At 47.8% G+C, this 15,796-nt stretch overlaps 1 protein-coding gene across 3 annotated transcripts in view; it reads left to right on the top strand.

Annotated features, from left to right (window-relative positions):
- Window positions 1-15,796, top strand: part of ATN1 (atrophin 1) — a 48,641-nt gene that overhangs the window by 26,671 nt on the left and 6,174 nt on the right. For 2 of the 3 annotated variants that reach the window (XM_040436070.1, XM_040436069.1), the window contains exons 2-5: window positions 11,870-12,021; window positions 12,305-12,445; window positions 12,523-12,654; window positions 13,968-15,691. In XM_040436070.1, the coding sequence (XP_040292004.1) occupies window positions 11,995-12,021; window positions 12,305-12,445; window positions 12,523-12,654; window positions 13,968-15,691 (2,024 nt within the window). In that variant the 5' untranslated portion in view covers window positions 11,870-11,994. The remainder of the gene's footprint in view (window positions 1-11,869; window positions 12,022-12,304; window positions 12,446-12,522; window positions 12,655-13,967; window positions 15,692-15,796) is intronic. The other variant, XM_040436072.1, reaches the window with a different exon arrangement.

Here is a 15,796-nt window from a genome sequence, read left to right as displayed (position 1 = left end):
CGCCTGTGTGCGCGTGTTCACAGGAAATCTCGCGTCTTGCGAGATGACGCATATATGCGTGACTCTGCGCAGGGCTGCCGCCTCCGGAACGCGATCCTGCGTTAGGCGGTCCGGAGGCGGTTAAAAATGGATGGATTTCATTATTTTTTATTTTTTTTATAAAATCCCAACCCTTGCAGTATACATAATGTAGTGGCCCCCAGCAGTAATAATGTCCCCATAGTGGCCCCCAATGTCCCCCATAGTAGTCCTCAGCTACAATAACGTTTGTTTTTAGCCATAAAAAAAAAAGTCACTCATCCCGATTCATTGTGAAGGACCTGCACGAAGTGTGATGACATCACCATGCGCTACCAGCGTGATCACGTGGTGACGTCATGATACTTGACCACGGGTCCTTTGGCAGGTCCCTCAGAATCAAGAGAGGTGCGACTGCCTCTACATGTGCAAGTGGATGAGGCGAGTGATTTTTTTTTTAACCCCTAAAAGGCCATACTACACTATTGTACCCATTTTTAGCGGCCATTAGACGGGTGCACTCCTGTCTAAGCGGCTGTTAAAAACAGTCCCATTGATTTCAATGGATTTTGTCTGGCCAATGAGAACAGACAAAAAATAGGACCTGTTCTATTTTTTTGACGGCCGCTATTCACTGGCTGTTAAAAAAGCGCCCGTGTGAATAGCCCTATTGGCATCAATTTGTTCTAAAAACGTCATGTGAATGTAGCCAAACAGAAGATGTAGCTGAGAGTGTGCGACCGCCTCAGTGAGGTGGACAAGAAATAAAGAAAAGAACAAACAGCAGGTGGCGCTATACTGATATATTTTATTTAATCACTGGCTATAGTAAATTTTTAATTACATGCAATTACAAAAGTATTCATAACCAGGTCCTGGGTTGAAAAATGTAGAATATTGTTTGTGGCACAACTCATGAAAATACCCAGGGATATTTAAAGGGGTATTGAGGGTGCTGTTTAAACATGAAAAAGCAGTACTTACCGCAGGGATCCCCCATTGCACCTGTACCAACGGTGCCCACTCTTTGCTTCATGGTCCAGAAATGACATTGCAACACATGGACACGTGACGTCTGCATCCAATGGCTGACTGTAATGGTGGCAGGTTGGTCACCGGTGTTTGCACGCAGCGCTAATTTGTCAGACAAAATATGACGGAATCTGCAAACCATCAAATGTAACAATTTGTTACAAAACGTGGAAATATGCAATTTATATAGAACAGAAATACAAAGCTATTAAAGGGGTTATCCAAATTCAAAAACATGCCCCCCCCCCAATGCCCGGGCACCTCATATAGATTATACTTACCCCGCTCCCTGGCACCCGTGTCGCTCCTGATCCCCGCAAGGCCGCTGCTGCATCAAAACATCCGGTGACGGGGAGAGCAGTCAATAGCAGGCCATGACGGGGGCGAACCTCGGGTGATGCTAAGAAGGCTCGTCCCCATGGCGGCCTGCTATTGGCTGCAGCAGTGGCCGTGCGTGGATCAGGAGCGATGCGGGGCAAGTATAATCTATATGAGGGGCCCGGCCGCCGCCCAGGCATTGGGGAGCACGTTTTAGACTTTGGATAACCCCTTTAATGGAAAGATGGGACCACCAGTAACCACAAGAATGAAGGGGCCCATGGCTCGCTACTGACTGCTGTGATCCTTCATTTTTTTCGAGTTTCAAAAAAGTCTGTGGGGGAGATTTATCAAAGCTGGTGTGAAGTAGAACTGGCTTAGTTGCCCATAGCAACCAATCAGATTCCACCTTTCATTTTCCACAGCTCCTTTAGAAAATGTAAGGTGGAATCTGATTGGTTGCTATGGGCCACTAAGGCAGTTCTACTTCACACCAGCTTTGATAAATCTCCCCCAATGTTTCCTAATACTGAAACTTCATTTTAAAGAGCTCCTCCAGCTAAATATAGGAAAAATCTCATGGATTTACTAGGTCAAGGCGGATAATTGATTGTCAAGGCGGACGATTTGCAGTTGCAGATTTTCGTGCATCAAAACCTCTGCAAAGAGATGGGGATTTTAAGAAATGTAGGAAAACCGCTGCGTACAATGACCTGTGGTTCGGATATGAAATCTACATCATGTCCATTTATGCTGCGGATCTCCACCGCGGGTTCCAACATCTGCAGTGAGCTTTTCCACTGTATTCTCAGTTATACCTGAGGTCTCACACACACGACCGTATATATGCAGCAGTGCAGAGGATGGGAGTGGTAGTGGCCATGATGAGATGTTGTGTCACGGTGTAACTCCCTTAGGCCCGTGGCTCCCTGGGGATGGGTGCAGTGGAAATGTACCGTAGTTTAAAGAATGAAGGCCGAAGTAAATGTACAGCAGTCTCTTAACTTTCCGAGGAGTAATGGCCTCACTGGAGGACTGGTTATACTATTCTACACTTTTCAAACCAGCACCTGGATCTGAAGACTTTTGTAATTGCATGTAATTAAAAATTTAGTATAGCCAGTGAGTTATTCAATAAAATGTATCTGTATAGCGCCACCTGCTGTTTGTTTTTTTCTTATTTCTTTGTCCCGCTCACTGAGATGGCCGCACATGCTCAGTTTGATCCTTCAACTGTCTCCTGAGCTGTGATAGGGAGAGCATGGACACGCCCCCTGAGCTGCAGTAGAAAGGACACGCCCCCCTGAGCTGTCAGCTTGATATAAATCTAGCAGAGCAATGAATGAGGAGATCTCTGGATCCATGTGAGGTCCAGGGCTGGTTCTAGCTTTGTTAGAAAGAGATTGCCATGTCCTATATGATGTATGGCCTCTTTCACATGAACGATACAGATTGTGTCAGGGTACGTTCAGTGAAACTCGCACCATTTCGCAAGTTGAGTCAGTTTTGTCTGCGATTGCGTTCAGTGTCTCAGTTTTTTCTGCTTTGATGAGTTTTTCACGCGTGTGAAAAAAGCCTAAAGAATTACAAACATCTCCTAGCAACCATCAGTGAAAAACGCATTGCATCCGGACTGCATCCAGGTTACATACGGATGCGATGCGTTTTTTACTGAAGCCCCATTCACTTCTATGGGGCCAGGGCTGAGTGAAAAACGCAGAATATAGAACATGCTGTGATTCTCACGCAACGCAGAAAAGATGCGTGAAAAACAGCGCTCATGGGCACAGATCCATTGAAATGAATGGGTCAGGATTCAGTGCGTGACATGAACGCATTGCACCTGCGCAGAAAACTTGCTCGTGTGAAAGAGGCCTATGATTTTAATTTTTTAAATTAGTCATGGGCTAACCCCTTTAAGGTCCTCTGGAGTAGGAGCTCTAGCATGTACTTCCTCTCCCTTCTAAGACTACCCCTCCTGGCAGGAAGCAGGATCAGCCCACTCCTACCGGGAGGGGAGGAACAGGGTGGTTGGCCTGTTCCTGCTAACCATACTCCTTGTGCTTGGGCCTAACAATGCATAATAAACCGTTTTCTGGGGTCCTGCGTATGTATTTTGCAGTCTGCAAACCGCATATCCGCAAACTGTGTGCATGCTGCATTTTTGCCAGCCCAGTAGTAGAGATGCCGATTCTTATCCGTAAAACAGAATAGGACACAGTCTACAAATCGTGCAACGGACACACGGATGCAGACAGCACATGAATGACATCTTTGGGCTGTCCACATTTTTTTGGGACCCATATAAATGAATGGATCCGCATCCAAACAGCAAAAAAAAAAAATGCAAATCGGACCCAGACCAAAAATACCTTAAAGGGACTTTTCAAGACCACAAAATGTTTAAATAAAATCTGGGATCGATTATAAAATAACGAAAGAAGACCATCACTCTCCTATCAGCACTGCTGATTCCGCTGCAGTGATGACGTCACCAGATCTCTGCAGCCGATCCCTCGCTGTAGTCACGAGGGGCGGTCCTTGCAGTAGTCAAGGATGTCATTGCTGCAGAGAGCGGCATTTCAGTGAGGATGTCCCTGACTACCTCACGTGACCTTTCAGGCCAGTGATTGGCTGCAGAGATCATGTGGAGCAGTCAGTGACATCACTGCTGCGGTGCTGTACTGAAGTGGGAGCCGATAGTAAAATTATAACAATCCCTGTTTTTATTTGAAAATTTTTGGGTCCTCGATAAACCGCTTTAAAGGGGTTCTCCAGGAATAAGGACATTTTAGCCACTGCCCTCAGCCAGAATCACTAAGCTAAAGCTTCATGCGCTGATCCTCCAGTCCCTGCAGTGTTTACATCTGACGCAGCATGGGCATATGCTCCGCTGCGGCGGTGACGTGCTGCTTGGTGGCCACATCACCGCTGAAGCCAGTCATTGGCTGCAGCGGAGCATACAACCATACCCATGGTGCACTGGATGTAAACACTCTGGGGACCACAACATGGACACATCGGAGACAGTGCGGGGGAGCAGGTAAGCATAAACGTTCAGCGTAGGCAGGCTGCAGGTGCTAAAATGTTCTTATTTCCGGAAAACCCCTTTAAGGCCAGATTCACATGTGTAGTTTCTGATGCCTCTGTACACGCTAGGCTTTGGCTAAGGCCTCATGCACACGGCTGTAAATAAGTTATGGTCCTTGGTAGCGGAATCCATAATGGAATTCTTAGAGAGCCCGAACCTTTGCACGCCGAACTTGAAACACAATTTCGCTCATCCCTAGTAACAGGCCTTCCATAGAGGAGAATGAGGCATCTACTCTACCTCTGTGCGCCTCCTGCTTCATACAGAAGGTTTGTACGGAATAAACACAGATTTCTGTATGTATGGAGGTATATCTCTGTAAGGCCTCATGCACACGACCGTCTGTATTTTGCGGTCGGCAAAAAACACGGATGACGTCCATGTGCATTCGGTATTTTGCGGAATGGAACAGTTGGCCCTTAATAGAACAGTCCTATCCTTGTCAGTAAGGCGGACAATAATAGGACATGTTCTATTTTTTTTTTTTTGGCGGAACGGAAAATACGGACATACGGAAACGGAACAGACGCGGAAAGAAAATATGTTTGAGGCCTAATGCAAAATATGTTTGAGGCCTAATATTGTGCATGAGGCCTAATGCAGCGTCCTACTGAGGCACCATACAGCGGTGTATGTGATATGTGGAGCACCTCATTCACCCAGCAGGACTATTCAGATGCTGCATTGTCCCCATTAGGCTCATCTAGAAGGTATTTTTTCACACATTGATACATACAGTAGGTGCAGGCACCGGCACAGTCACCGGGCAGAATGTATAGAAATGCTGCAGCCAAGCCACCGGCGACTCTGTCCTCTCCAAGGACCGCACAGTCCTCAGTCACTAACCTAGAAGACTGTGAGAACTGCACCTGCAGGGGACTCTTCCTGCCAGGCCCTGCAGCTAAGCCCCGCCCCCTGGTCACATGACCACCAGCACATCTCCTCTTCCAGCAAGCCGGGTGACTGTGAGTATGAAGCCTCTGGATCCCGAGGAGGGTTCACATAAATATGCAGATGGTCCATGGGGCCTTGCACATCCCTGTTCACACTGAATCCCTGCTGCAGCACACTGCGTCCTTGAAAGTTTTCCCCATTGACTTCAGTGAGACAAAAGTACATGCAGTTGTGGGGCTGATAGGCGACCGTCATACAGTAGGTGCACATTTTACATTAGAGCATGTTCACATGTGGCAGATTGGTTGTAGAAATTTCTTGCACTGAAAACTGTGGAAATGGGGTTGTTTCTGCAGCACGCTTGCGGATTTCTGCAAGCCCCGCGGCAGATGAGTGAGAAATCGCTGCAAAAAAATCAGCGTACACAATGGGGCAGGTGTACTACTGAAAATGCATCGGGTTTTTGGTGCAAAAGTGGCGCACATTTTTTGCGCTGCATTAGAGACCTTTCTAAAGCCTCATTCACATGTAAGCAGTGCTGAGCGAACTTGTGTTTTAAGTTCTGCGTCGGGTTATCGAAGAATCGCGTTATGGATTCCGCTACCACGGACCACAACGGAATTCGGAATCCATATCGGGATTCTTCGAGAAGCCGAACTTTAGACGCGGAACTTAAATTAAAACACAAGTTCGCTCAACGCTACATGTAAGTGTTCTCCACAGACAGCACGCGTCCTCTTTCATTTTAATGTGAGTATTTGCACATCGTTTGTTTTTTACCACGGTCCGTGGGTCCGTATTTTTAGCACGGATGCTTGCTCTGTTTTGTCCGTTTTCACGGATCCATCATGCCCATTATAGTCTATGGGTCCGTGAAAACTACAGATGCAAACACGGATGTCATCCATGTTTCACGGATCATTAGGAGGAGATGCTTTGAAAATTATTCTTCAGCTCTGCAGTGTCAGCGAAACACGGATGACACGCGGACAGCAAAATACGGACACGCGGTTCCTTCATGGACATCTTCACGGAGGCCTGCAGTGATGCATGCATGCAACGTTTTTTGTCCATCCGAAGACCAGCCCAGTCACCGCCAGACCCCATTATATACGTTCAAGTGAATGTATTGTAATTACACTGTGCCGCCACTGCAAAAAAGGGAACGTATATTCTTTCCGTGACCGTTAGGTTTTTTTTGCAGACCGTATACGGAACCATTCATTTAAATGAAAAAAAAAAAACGGTAGTTACTCCGTGTGCATTCCGTTTCCGTATGTCCGTATTTTCGTTCCTCAAAAATAAAATAAAAAAATGTCCTATTATTGTCCGCATTATGGACAAAGATAGTACTGTTCTATCAGGGGCCAGCTGTTCCTTTCAGCAAAATACGCAATGCCCACAGCGGATCCGTTTTTTGCAGACCGCAAAATATACACGGTCGTGTGCATGAGCCCCAACTCTGAAGCAGCGCTCACACGAGCACCGCCACCTCTTCAAATAGCTGATCAGTTCGGGTGCCAGGAGTCGGACCCCCGCCAATTTTATATTGATGACCTATCCTGAGGAGAGGTCATCAATATCTTTGCACTGCAGAACCCCATTAAGGTCTCATGCACACGGCCGTTCCGTGCATTGGGGACCACAATTCGTGGTCCCCAATGCACAGGAAACGTCCGTGCGGTGGCCAGAAAGGATCCAGACCCATTCAACTTAATTGGGTCTGTGATCCGTATGCACTGCAAAAAAATAGTGAATCGGTCCGCATCCGTGATGCGGAGTGCACACAGGCCGTTGCCCGTGTATTGCGGATCCGCCGTATGCGGGCCGCAATACGGCCACACAACAGCCGTGTGCATGAGCCCTTAGTCTAATCATAATTATTCCAAAGGTTTTTGCAAAAAGTTGCAATGATATATTTGGCCAAATATTTTTTTAGCCCCTCCCACAAAACATCTTTCCAATGTGCACATGGCCACCTGCATCAAGAATGGACGTGTCGATTGTTTTCTGCTTCCCCCTGCCCCTTTCTGCACGAATCCATGCAATTTGTCTTATATGGGTTTTATCATCTCCCCGCACCTGATTTCTGGCGTAAAAAAAGTCGCAAAGCTCATGCTTGCGACTTTTTGAATGCCATTGCGAAAAAATATTGTCGCCCTGGACACTTTTTCGAAAAGGGGCAGCTCAGAGCTGCTGTAGATTTCTATTTAGGCCGAATGCACACGAGTGTATTACTGTAGTGCAGCGGCGGCATGAAGCGCACGGCGTCATAGCAACCAATGACGCCGTGCGCTCCTGCTCTGAACAGGAATCCAGCCCGGCATACCACGGACCGCTCTCGGCCGCGGAACACGGCCGTGTGCATTCGGCCTTTAGGTGCACGAACTTCCAAAGAATGCGCCTAACATATGACGAGGCATACGCAGGGGATATCGGCGCCAGTCTTGATAAATGGCCCCGTGTTAATGCTTTTTTTTTTTTTTTTTTTTTTTTTTGGTGGCAGCTTGTCTTTTTCCTATAGATAAATCTGTGGAAAATGCCTAGAGAGACACTACGGATCAAACAAAAATTTCAAGGGTTCAAGGGGGGGTTTCCCATCTCAGACAATAGGGGCATATCGCTAGGATGCGGGTCCCACCTACACCGAAACGGAGCCCTGAAAGCAGTGGAGGGCGCACTGTGCATGCGCAGCCGCCCTCCATTCATTTCTATGGGGCTGCCAATAGCCGATCACTGACTCGTTTATTTCGGTCGGCCCCATAGAAATGAATGGGAGCAGTGGCCGACCAAGTGCGGTGTGCTCCCATTCACTTCTATATGGAGAGTCCGGCCACCACCGCCCCTGCTCCGTTCTCCGTCTAGATGTGGGTCCCAGCACCTGTCAGACAATGGGGATATGCCCCCATTGTCTCAGATGGGAATATCCCTTTGAGATTTAGCTTAAAAATAAGATTTATCAATCCTGCTGCAACTACTAGTTGCCCATAGCAACCAATCAAATCGATCCTTTCATTTTCTAAAGGAGCTTTAGAAAAATGAAAGGTGGAATCTGATTGGTTGCTATAGGCAACTAAGCCAGTTTTCCTTTGCAGAAGTCTTGATAAAGCCCCTCAGGTGCCTAATTTATGAAAACTGTCTAAAATAAGAACCCTTTGTCGTCCATAGCAACCAATCAGAGCTCAGCTTCAATTTTACCAGTTCAATAATAAAAGCTGAGCGCTGATTGGTTGCTATGGACAACAGACAGTTTTTATGCCTATGGCATCTGCTTTGAACCCCCCCGTCCCCCTTGTCCCAGTTTCTGACTGAGAAACCACGGAAAAATGGAAGCTGGTTAGTTGCTATAGGGTTTGTCCCATGAAAAATTTTCAAATCAGCACCTGGATTTGAATATTTTTGTAATTGCATGTCATTAAAAATGTAGCATAGTTACTGAGTTTTTTCCAACGAAATGTGTCGCTGTATAGCGCCACCTGTTGTTTGTTCTCTTTCTTATTTTTCTGTCCAGTTCACTAAGGTGGTCGCACATGCTCAGTTCCATCCTGTAATTGTAACCAGCTGAATTTAAAGGGGTTCTGCACTTTGTTTTAACTGATGATCTATCCCCTGGATAGATCATCAGCATCTGATTGGCGGGGGTCTGACACTTGGGACCCCCGCCGATCAGCTGTTTGAGAAGGCAGCGGCGCTCCAGCAGCGCCGCTGCCTTCTCACTGTTTACCGCAGGCCCAGTGACGTCACGACTTGTATCAACTAGCGTGGGCGGGGCTAAGCTCTGTTCACTTCAATGGAGCTTAGCCCCGCCCATGCTGGTTGATACTAGTCGTGACGTCAGTGGGCCGGCTGGAGCGCCGCTGCCTTCTCAAACAGCTGATCGGCGGGGGTCCCGAGACACTGAGACACCATGGGCTATCATTACAACACGGACATAGGCTGTGTGGATTCCGCATTTGCGGAATGGAAACAGCCAGCCCCGTTTTTTGCAGAATGGCCATGCGGACATATCGACACAGAATGCACGCAGAATGATTTCCGTTTTTTCGGCCCCATTGAAGTGAATGGTTCCGCATATGGGCCACAAAAAAAATTGAATAGAAACGGAAATAAAATGCGTTTGTGTGCATGAGCCCTTACAGTTAGAGAGCTGCGGCAGTAAGGACACACCTGAGGAAAAACAAGCCCCCTGAGCTGTGATAGGGAGAGAGCCCCCTGAGCTGTGATAGGGAGAGAGCCCCCTGAGCTGTGATAGGGAGAGAGCCCCCCGAGCTGTGATAGGGTGAGAGCCCCCCGAGCTGTGATAGGGAGAGAGCCCCCCGAGCTGTGATAGGGAGAGAGCCCCCCGAGCTGTGATAGGGAGAGAGCCCCCCGAGCTGTGATAGGGAGAGATCCCCCCGAGCTGTGATAGGGAGAGAGCCCCCCGAGCTGTGATAGGGAGAGAGCCCCCCGAGCTGTGATAGGGAGAGAGCCCCCCGAGCTGTGATAGGGAGAGAGCCCCCCGAGCTGTGATAGGGAGAGAGCCCCCCGAGCTGGGATAGGGAGAGAGCCCCCCGAGCTGGGATAGGGAGAGAGCCCCCCGAGCTGGGATAGGGAGAGAGCCCCCCGAGCTGGGATAGGGAGAGAGCCCCCCGAGCTGGGATAGGGAGAGAGCCCCCCGAGCTGGGATAGGGAGAGAGCCCCCCGAGCTGGGATAGGGAGAGAGCCCCCCGAGCTGGGATAGGGAGAGAGCCCCCCGAGCTGGGATAGGGAGAGAGCCCCCCGAGCTGGGATAGGGAGAGAGCCCCCTGAGCTGGGATAGGGAGAGAGCCCCCCGAGCTGGGATAGGGAGAGAGCCCCCTGAGCTGTGATAGGGAGAGAGCCCCCTGAGCTGCCAGCTTGAAATAAATCTAGCAGGATAATTGGAGCAATGTATGAGGAGATCTCTGGATCCATGCGAGGTACAGGGCTGGTTCTAGCTTTGTTACAAAGAGATTGTCATGTTCTATATGATGTCTGATTTGTATACATTAATCATGGGATGACCTCTTAAAGGTACAGTGTGATCTGGGGACAGGATGTGGTAGGCCTTTGGCATTATAGATTTTTGTGGTGAATATTATGAGCATTGTCGGTGCAGAGATTATAACTGACCACTACACATCAGCTTCTCTAACCTCCCCCGCTGATTACAGGAAAGCCCGGTAGCCCCCTTCCTCCCCGGCCGGGATAACATAGAATTACGTAGTGACCTTCAAATTAATGCGCAGCCATGTATTAGGTGTTTGCACCGAGTATGTGGACTGGGAGCTACTCTTTACTGTCTCTAGAGGCAACTCAAACTAAAAGCCCTTCCCTCAGAACACGGAAAGTAGCTATAAGTCAGCTGTCCCTTTATTTCTTCACCATCTGTCTCTACCTGATTCATAAAGGGGTACCCCTCATTTAATGAACTGTTGAAACGTCATAGTGAAATATCAGAAGTTTTGATCGGTGGTGGTCTGGGTGTTGACACCTTCATCGATCTGCAAAATAAAGGGGCATCAGTGCTTTCTCTTCTGATTGGCTCTCCTCAGATGGCAAAACAGGCACGACACGGACTCGTAGAATTACAACTATGCTTCAGTGATCGATAGATGAAATCATTACTCAAGGATGGCCCGTCCTGGGATCACCAGGGTTTAAAAAAGAGGATTAGGTCTTCAAAACTTTGTGTGTGACTTAGGCCTCATGCACACGACCGTGGTTTGGGTCGGCATCCGAGCCGGGCATCCATGTTTTGCGGACCGCAAGACACAACAGTTTTGTGGACTGCAAGACCTTAGACATGACTGTTTACATGAAGGGGGAGATTTATGAAAACTGGCTAAAGTTGCCCATAACAACCAGTCTGGTTGCTATGGGCAACTAAACCAGTTTTGATAAATCCCCCCCTTCATATGAAGAACGTCCCCCAAGAACCTCAGGCCTACTTGTATTATTATACGTAGTCTTGTCCATTGCCTATTTTGTCCATTAAAATAATGGACGCCATGATGAGAACGTGATGGACCCCATTATAGCCAGTGGGGTCAGACAGTGTTGGTGTCTGTCATGTGATGGATCCATTTTTGCCTTGTCTTCCATATTTTCATTAGTCAGTGTCGGACTGGAGTTCCTTGGACCTACCAGAGGAAACCCCCCTATTATCAATAATCTCAATGCCTACTAGGTTTTGAATGATAGAAATAGACCCTAGTGGCAAGTGATTATCAGCTCCAAATGTTTTTTTTCTCCAAGACCTTTGTGGCCCACTATTGCATCAGAGCCTGGGCCCACCGGATGATGCTCTGGTACTCTGGTTGGCCAGTCCGACCCTGCCCTAAGTTCTGTACTTCACGCAGATGTGAATAAAGCCTAACCCTTGTTGCAGCCATCACAGTAGTATTGGAATTAGTGGCTAAGGATGTGAGGGTAGGTTACGGTAAGTTGTAGGCCAAGTTCTTCTGTTATGATTTTTGTTTGTTAATTCATTAATCTATATTTGTCTTTCTTTCCCAGGTTAGACTTTGCTTGGTAGACATATTTGCCCCCTTCTCTTAACCCAACCCCCTCCCAGTGCTGTCAGAGGGGCAGTTCATGTTATCGGTTAATTGCAAGGAGATGGGGCCTGTGCACCCTGCAATATGAAAACCCGACAGAACAAAGACTCGGTGAGTACCAGATGACCCAGGCTGACCGTATGAGTGGACCGTTCACCGTCCAACCACACTTCCCTCTGGAAATACTTTGTTCTCCTAGGAACATTTCTACTTCTACTATCTAGCTCTCAATCTGCTCTCATGGACCTGGCTTTGTCAACGCCGCCTATAAAATAAGCTCCTTCATCTCCAAAACTTCTCTTTGCTGCTTGGAGACCCTGCTCAGTCTATTGCGTAAATTCCATAAGTATCTCTTGGTTAATATGACTTGTCCTCTCTTTTCTGTGTCCTCAAGAAGATGTCGATGAGGAGTGGAAGGAAAAAGGAGAGTGTGGGTCCAAGGGAGGAGCGCAGAGCGAGAGGGAGAGCATCTCCTGGTGCAATCAGCACATCCAGTAGCGACAGCAAGAGTGAAAAGGGCAGGCCAAGTGCAAAGGTAACATAAGAGATGGTATCTGTTTACACTTGGTGATCTTGGAGCACCGTGGTTATGCTTTTCCACCTTTCTTTAAGCTTCCTGTCTCTCTTGCGCAGAAGGGCCGCATGGATGACTCTGTCCCTAAGAATAGTAAACGGGAAAGAGTAAAAGACTCCTCCGAGAGTGAGGGAGAAGCAGGGAAAAGTCAGAAGAAAGCTAAAATGGAGGTGAGAGACTCATCATTTGGTAAAACAGAGTCTTCATGTGTTGTGTTCACATATCTGTCTAATAATAATTGGTGGATGTACACAAAGATCTGATTAATACAGCCTGATCTGAACACTGATGATTATCTGCCCTCACCTCTAAGCTAATACGGCTTTGCAATAAAGACCTGAGTGATCTGAGACAGACTGGTCACTAGGGATGTGTTGCCTGCCAACTCCATGTAAAAAGCTGAAGCTGTTAAATGGTGTGTCCATAGCAGTTTCCCATCTTAGCCTGCACTATTATTTAGATTTTCTAAAATTACATTTCAACCTAGAACTTCCATAAAGAAGTTGTCTCATCAAGACAACCCCTGTCCATATGCCCATTTAGGCATATAGATCAGTTGAATGCTGATGTGGTTGTTAAAGATCTATTTAACTTTTCTTTCTTCTTATATTACTATACCATAGAGTTCACAGATACCGGTCAGTTCTTGAGTAGGACCGCCCGCTGCAGCTTGACACATTTACCTAATTTATGCCACAAAACTGGCGTAAAAAATTATAACTGATGTGTACTCTGGGTTTCAGTTTCTGGTGCACGGGACAGCAGAAGATGCAACGAATTTAGTAGCAGTTGTGGGTGCCTCTTAATATATTATGGGTTTTCCAGGATTTTAATACCGAAGGCCCATACTTAAAGGGGTTGTGCCAAGTCTTTCCTGTGCATAGGGGATAACTAGCTGATTACTGGGGGTTTCCGACCGCTTATTTTCGGGACCAGAGATACTACAGAGCAGCTAATGGCGGGGATGCCAGGAGTCAGACTCTTGCTGAGAAGGCCATTAATACAAAAATCCCCAAAAAGCCCTTGTCGGGTATGGCCACACGTGGCATAAAGGCTGCAGATTTTCAGCAGGATTTAAATCCATTTTTGCTGCCAATTTCCACAGCAGATTTCACACTTTGCAATGCATTGGGTGAAGTCCACAGCGAAATTCTTCACAAATCCATGAAGGAATTTGATAAGGTGATGGTCACACATGGCACAAATGCTATGGATTCTCCACAGTGGAATTTCATGCAGAAAAACTGCAACATAATCTGACTTGTTCTGCATGTTTTTAATCTGCAGAATGTCAATGTATGCTGCGGGTTTTATTTGCGACTTTCAACCTTTGCAATGTAAAGACTGAAATCGGTGGAAAGCTCACATAATCCCAGCCCATTTTGGGTGTATTTTGAGGTGGAAGTCCACAGTGGACTCACTATGTTGGGCTGTACCCCAATACTTTAATGTAATATTCATTTCTGTTCATCTATATCCACAGTCTCCTGAAGTTCCCCGTCCACCTCCTGATGAAGAAAGCTTAGATGGGCAGAGCGGTAATGAAGATGGCGGGAGCGACCCCCGTGACATTGACCAGGATAACCGCAGCACATCTCCTAGCTTGCACAGTGGAGACAGTGAAAGTGACGCATCTTCTGTCCCTTCACCAAAATCATTTCCTTCTCTGTACAGGGGACCGGGTTCTCCCCCACCTCCTGCTTCACCAGTTGCTGAAAATCCTGTGTTGCCACCACCACCACCTCAGACTTCTCAGCCACCCGCAACGAGTGAGCCTCAGACTGCTAGACAGTACCCAGCTCCACATCTTCCACAATTATATCCTAGCAGTGGTGGGATGGTAAAAACTGGGCCTACACAGACTTCTCAAGCCAAGCCTCCACCCACTACCCCGATAGCAGGGTTGGGTTCTCCAAGGCCGTTGGCTTCTCCTACAGCTCCTCCTCCTTTACCCACCAGTTCTTCATCCTCAACATCATACCCCCATGTTTCTCACAACTTGCCACCCCCTCCGGCTTTGCGTCCTCTCAATGCATCTCCAGGACTGCCAACCCAGGTGGGAGAAAAAACTGGTCAACCTCTACCTTCTGCTTCTTGTACACTTCGATATCCTCCTTACCCAGGACAGTACCCACCCGGTTATCCTCATCAGTATCCTCCACAAGGGAAATACGGACAGCCTCAGCCAGGACCCCATCCATCTTGGGGCCAAGGTGGACTTGGATTTGGACGGAATGAAGGAGCCCCTCGGTACCCCCAGCCTCCTCTTCAAAATGGACAAGTGGGTGGAGGGCAGAACCTTGGAGGTGGATTTGGTGCACCTCACCACAGTAGTACACGAGCACAGTCCCCTCATAATAATCATCCCCCTCACCCAATGCCTACACAAGGAAGCATTCAACCTCCAGCATCCCAAAGCAGCGTCCTCCACCCTCATGGAGGGGCAACAGGTGGTCAGGGTCAATCTCCAAACCATAATACAAATAATTCTCACCACCCTCATATTCTGCCAAACAGAGGACGTTCTCCTACCCCGCAAAGTAACCAACCACCGGGGGCGGCCCCACAAGCCAACCATCACCCCCCTCATGTTTTGCCTGGTGGCATTATATCTCCAAGTTCACACCATCAGAACAACAATCCGCTTTCAGCTCCTGGGTCAGCAAATAGTGGTGGACAATCGCCTGCACCCCCAAATACATCTAATATGTCATCACAGCCTCCATCTACAGGTGGGAATTTGGGTTACTCCTCCCAAGTAGAGCCTCAGAATCCTCAGTCAACAAATCCTCAGTCAACACATGCCCTCTATCAACCCCATTCAAATTCATCTGTCTGCCATTATCCTCCTAACAATCAGGCTTATGGTAACTACCCATTCCAAGGCTACAAAGGAGCTCCTCCAGCAGCACCACCATATAAAAGTGGGCCCCCACCACCTTATAAGACAGGGACATTTCCTGTTTCGACTCCACCACCAGTCCACACCCAGAGTTTCAAAGATGCTTCACCTACAACTCCTACTACTGCACCCCCACCAGTGCCTCCACCTGCGCCTCCACCACCAGCATCAGCTCCTGTGCAGATTAAGCAGGAACCAATTGAGGAGTGCGAAGCAGAGGGTGAAAGCCCTCTTCCTCCTGCCAACAGCCCCTCGCCTCCACCCAAGCTTGTGGACACGCCAAGTCATGCCAGTCAATCTGCAAGGTAAAATGAAATCAATTAATTTCAGTATTACATTTGACCATGATCTAAATTCCTAAACCCATAAGGGTGCAACTAGGCACCCAAAATCCGTAGCCTCTGTATAGT

Source organism: Bufo bufo, chromosome 6 (genome assembly GCF_905171765.1).
Source record: "Bufo bufo chromosome 6, aBufBuf1.1, whole genome shotgun sequence".
NCBI lineage: Eukaryota > Metazoa > Chordata > Amphibia > Anura > Bufonidae > Bufo > Bufo bufo.
This window is presented reverse-complemented; position numbering and strand designations above follow the sequence as displayed.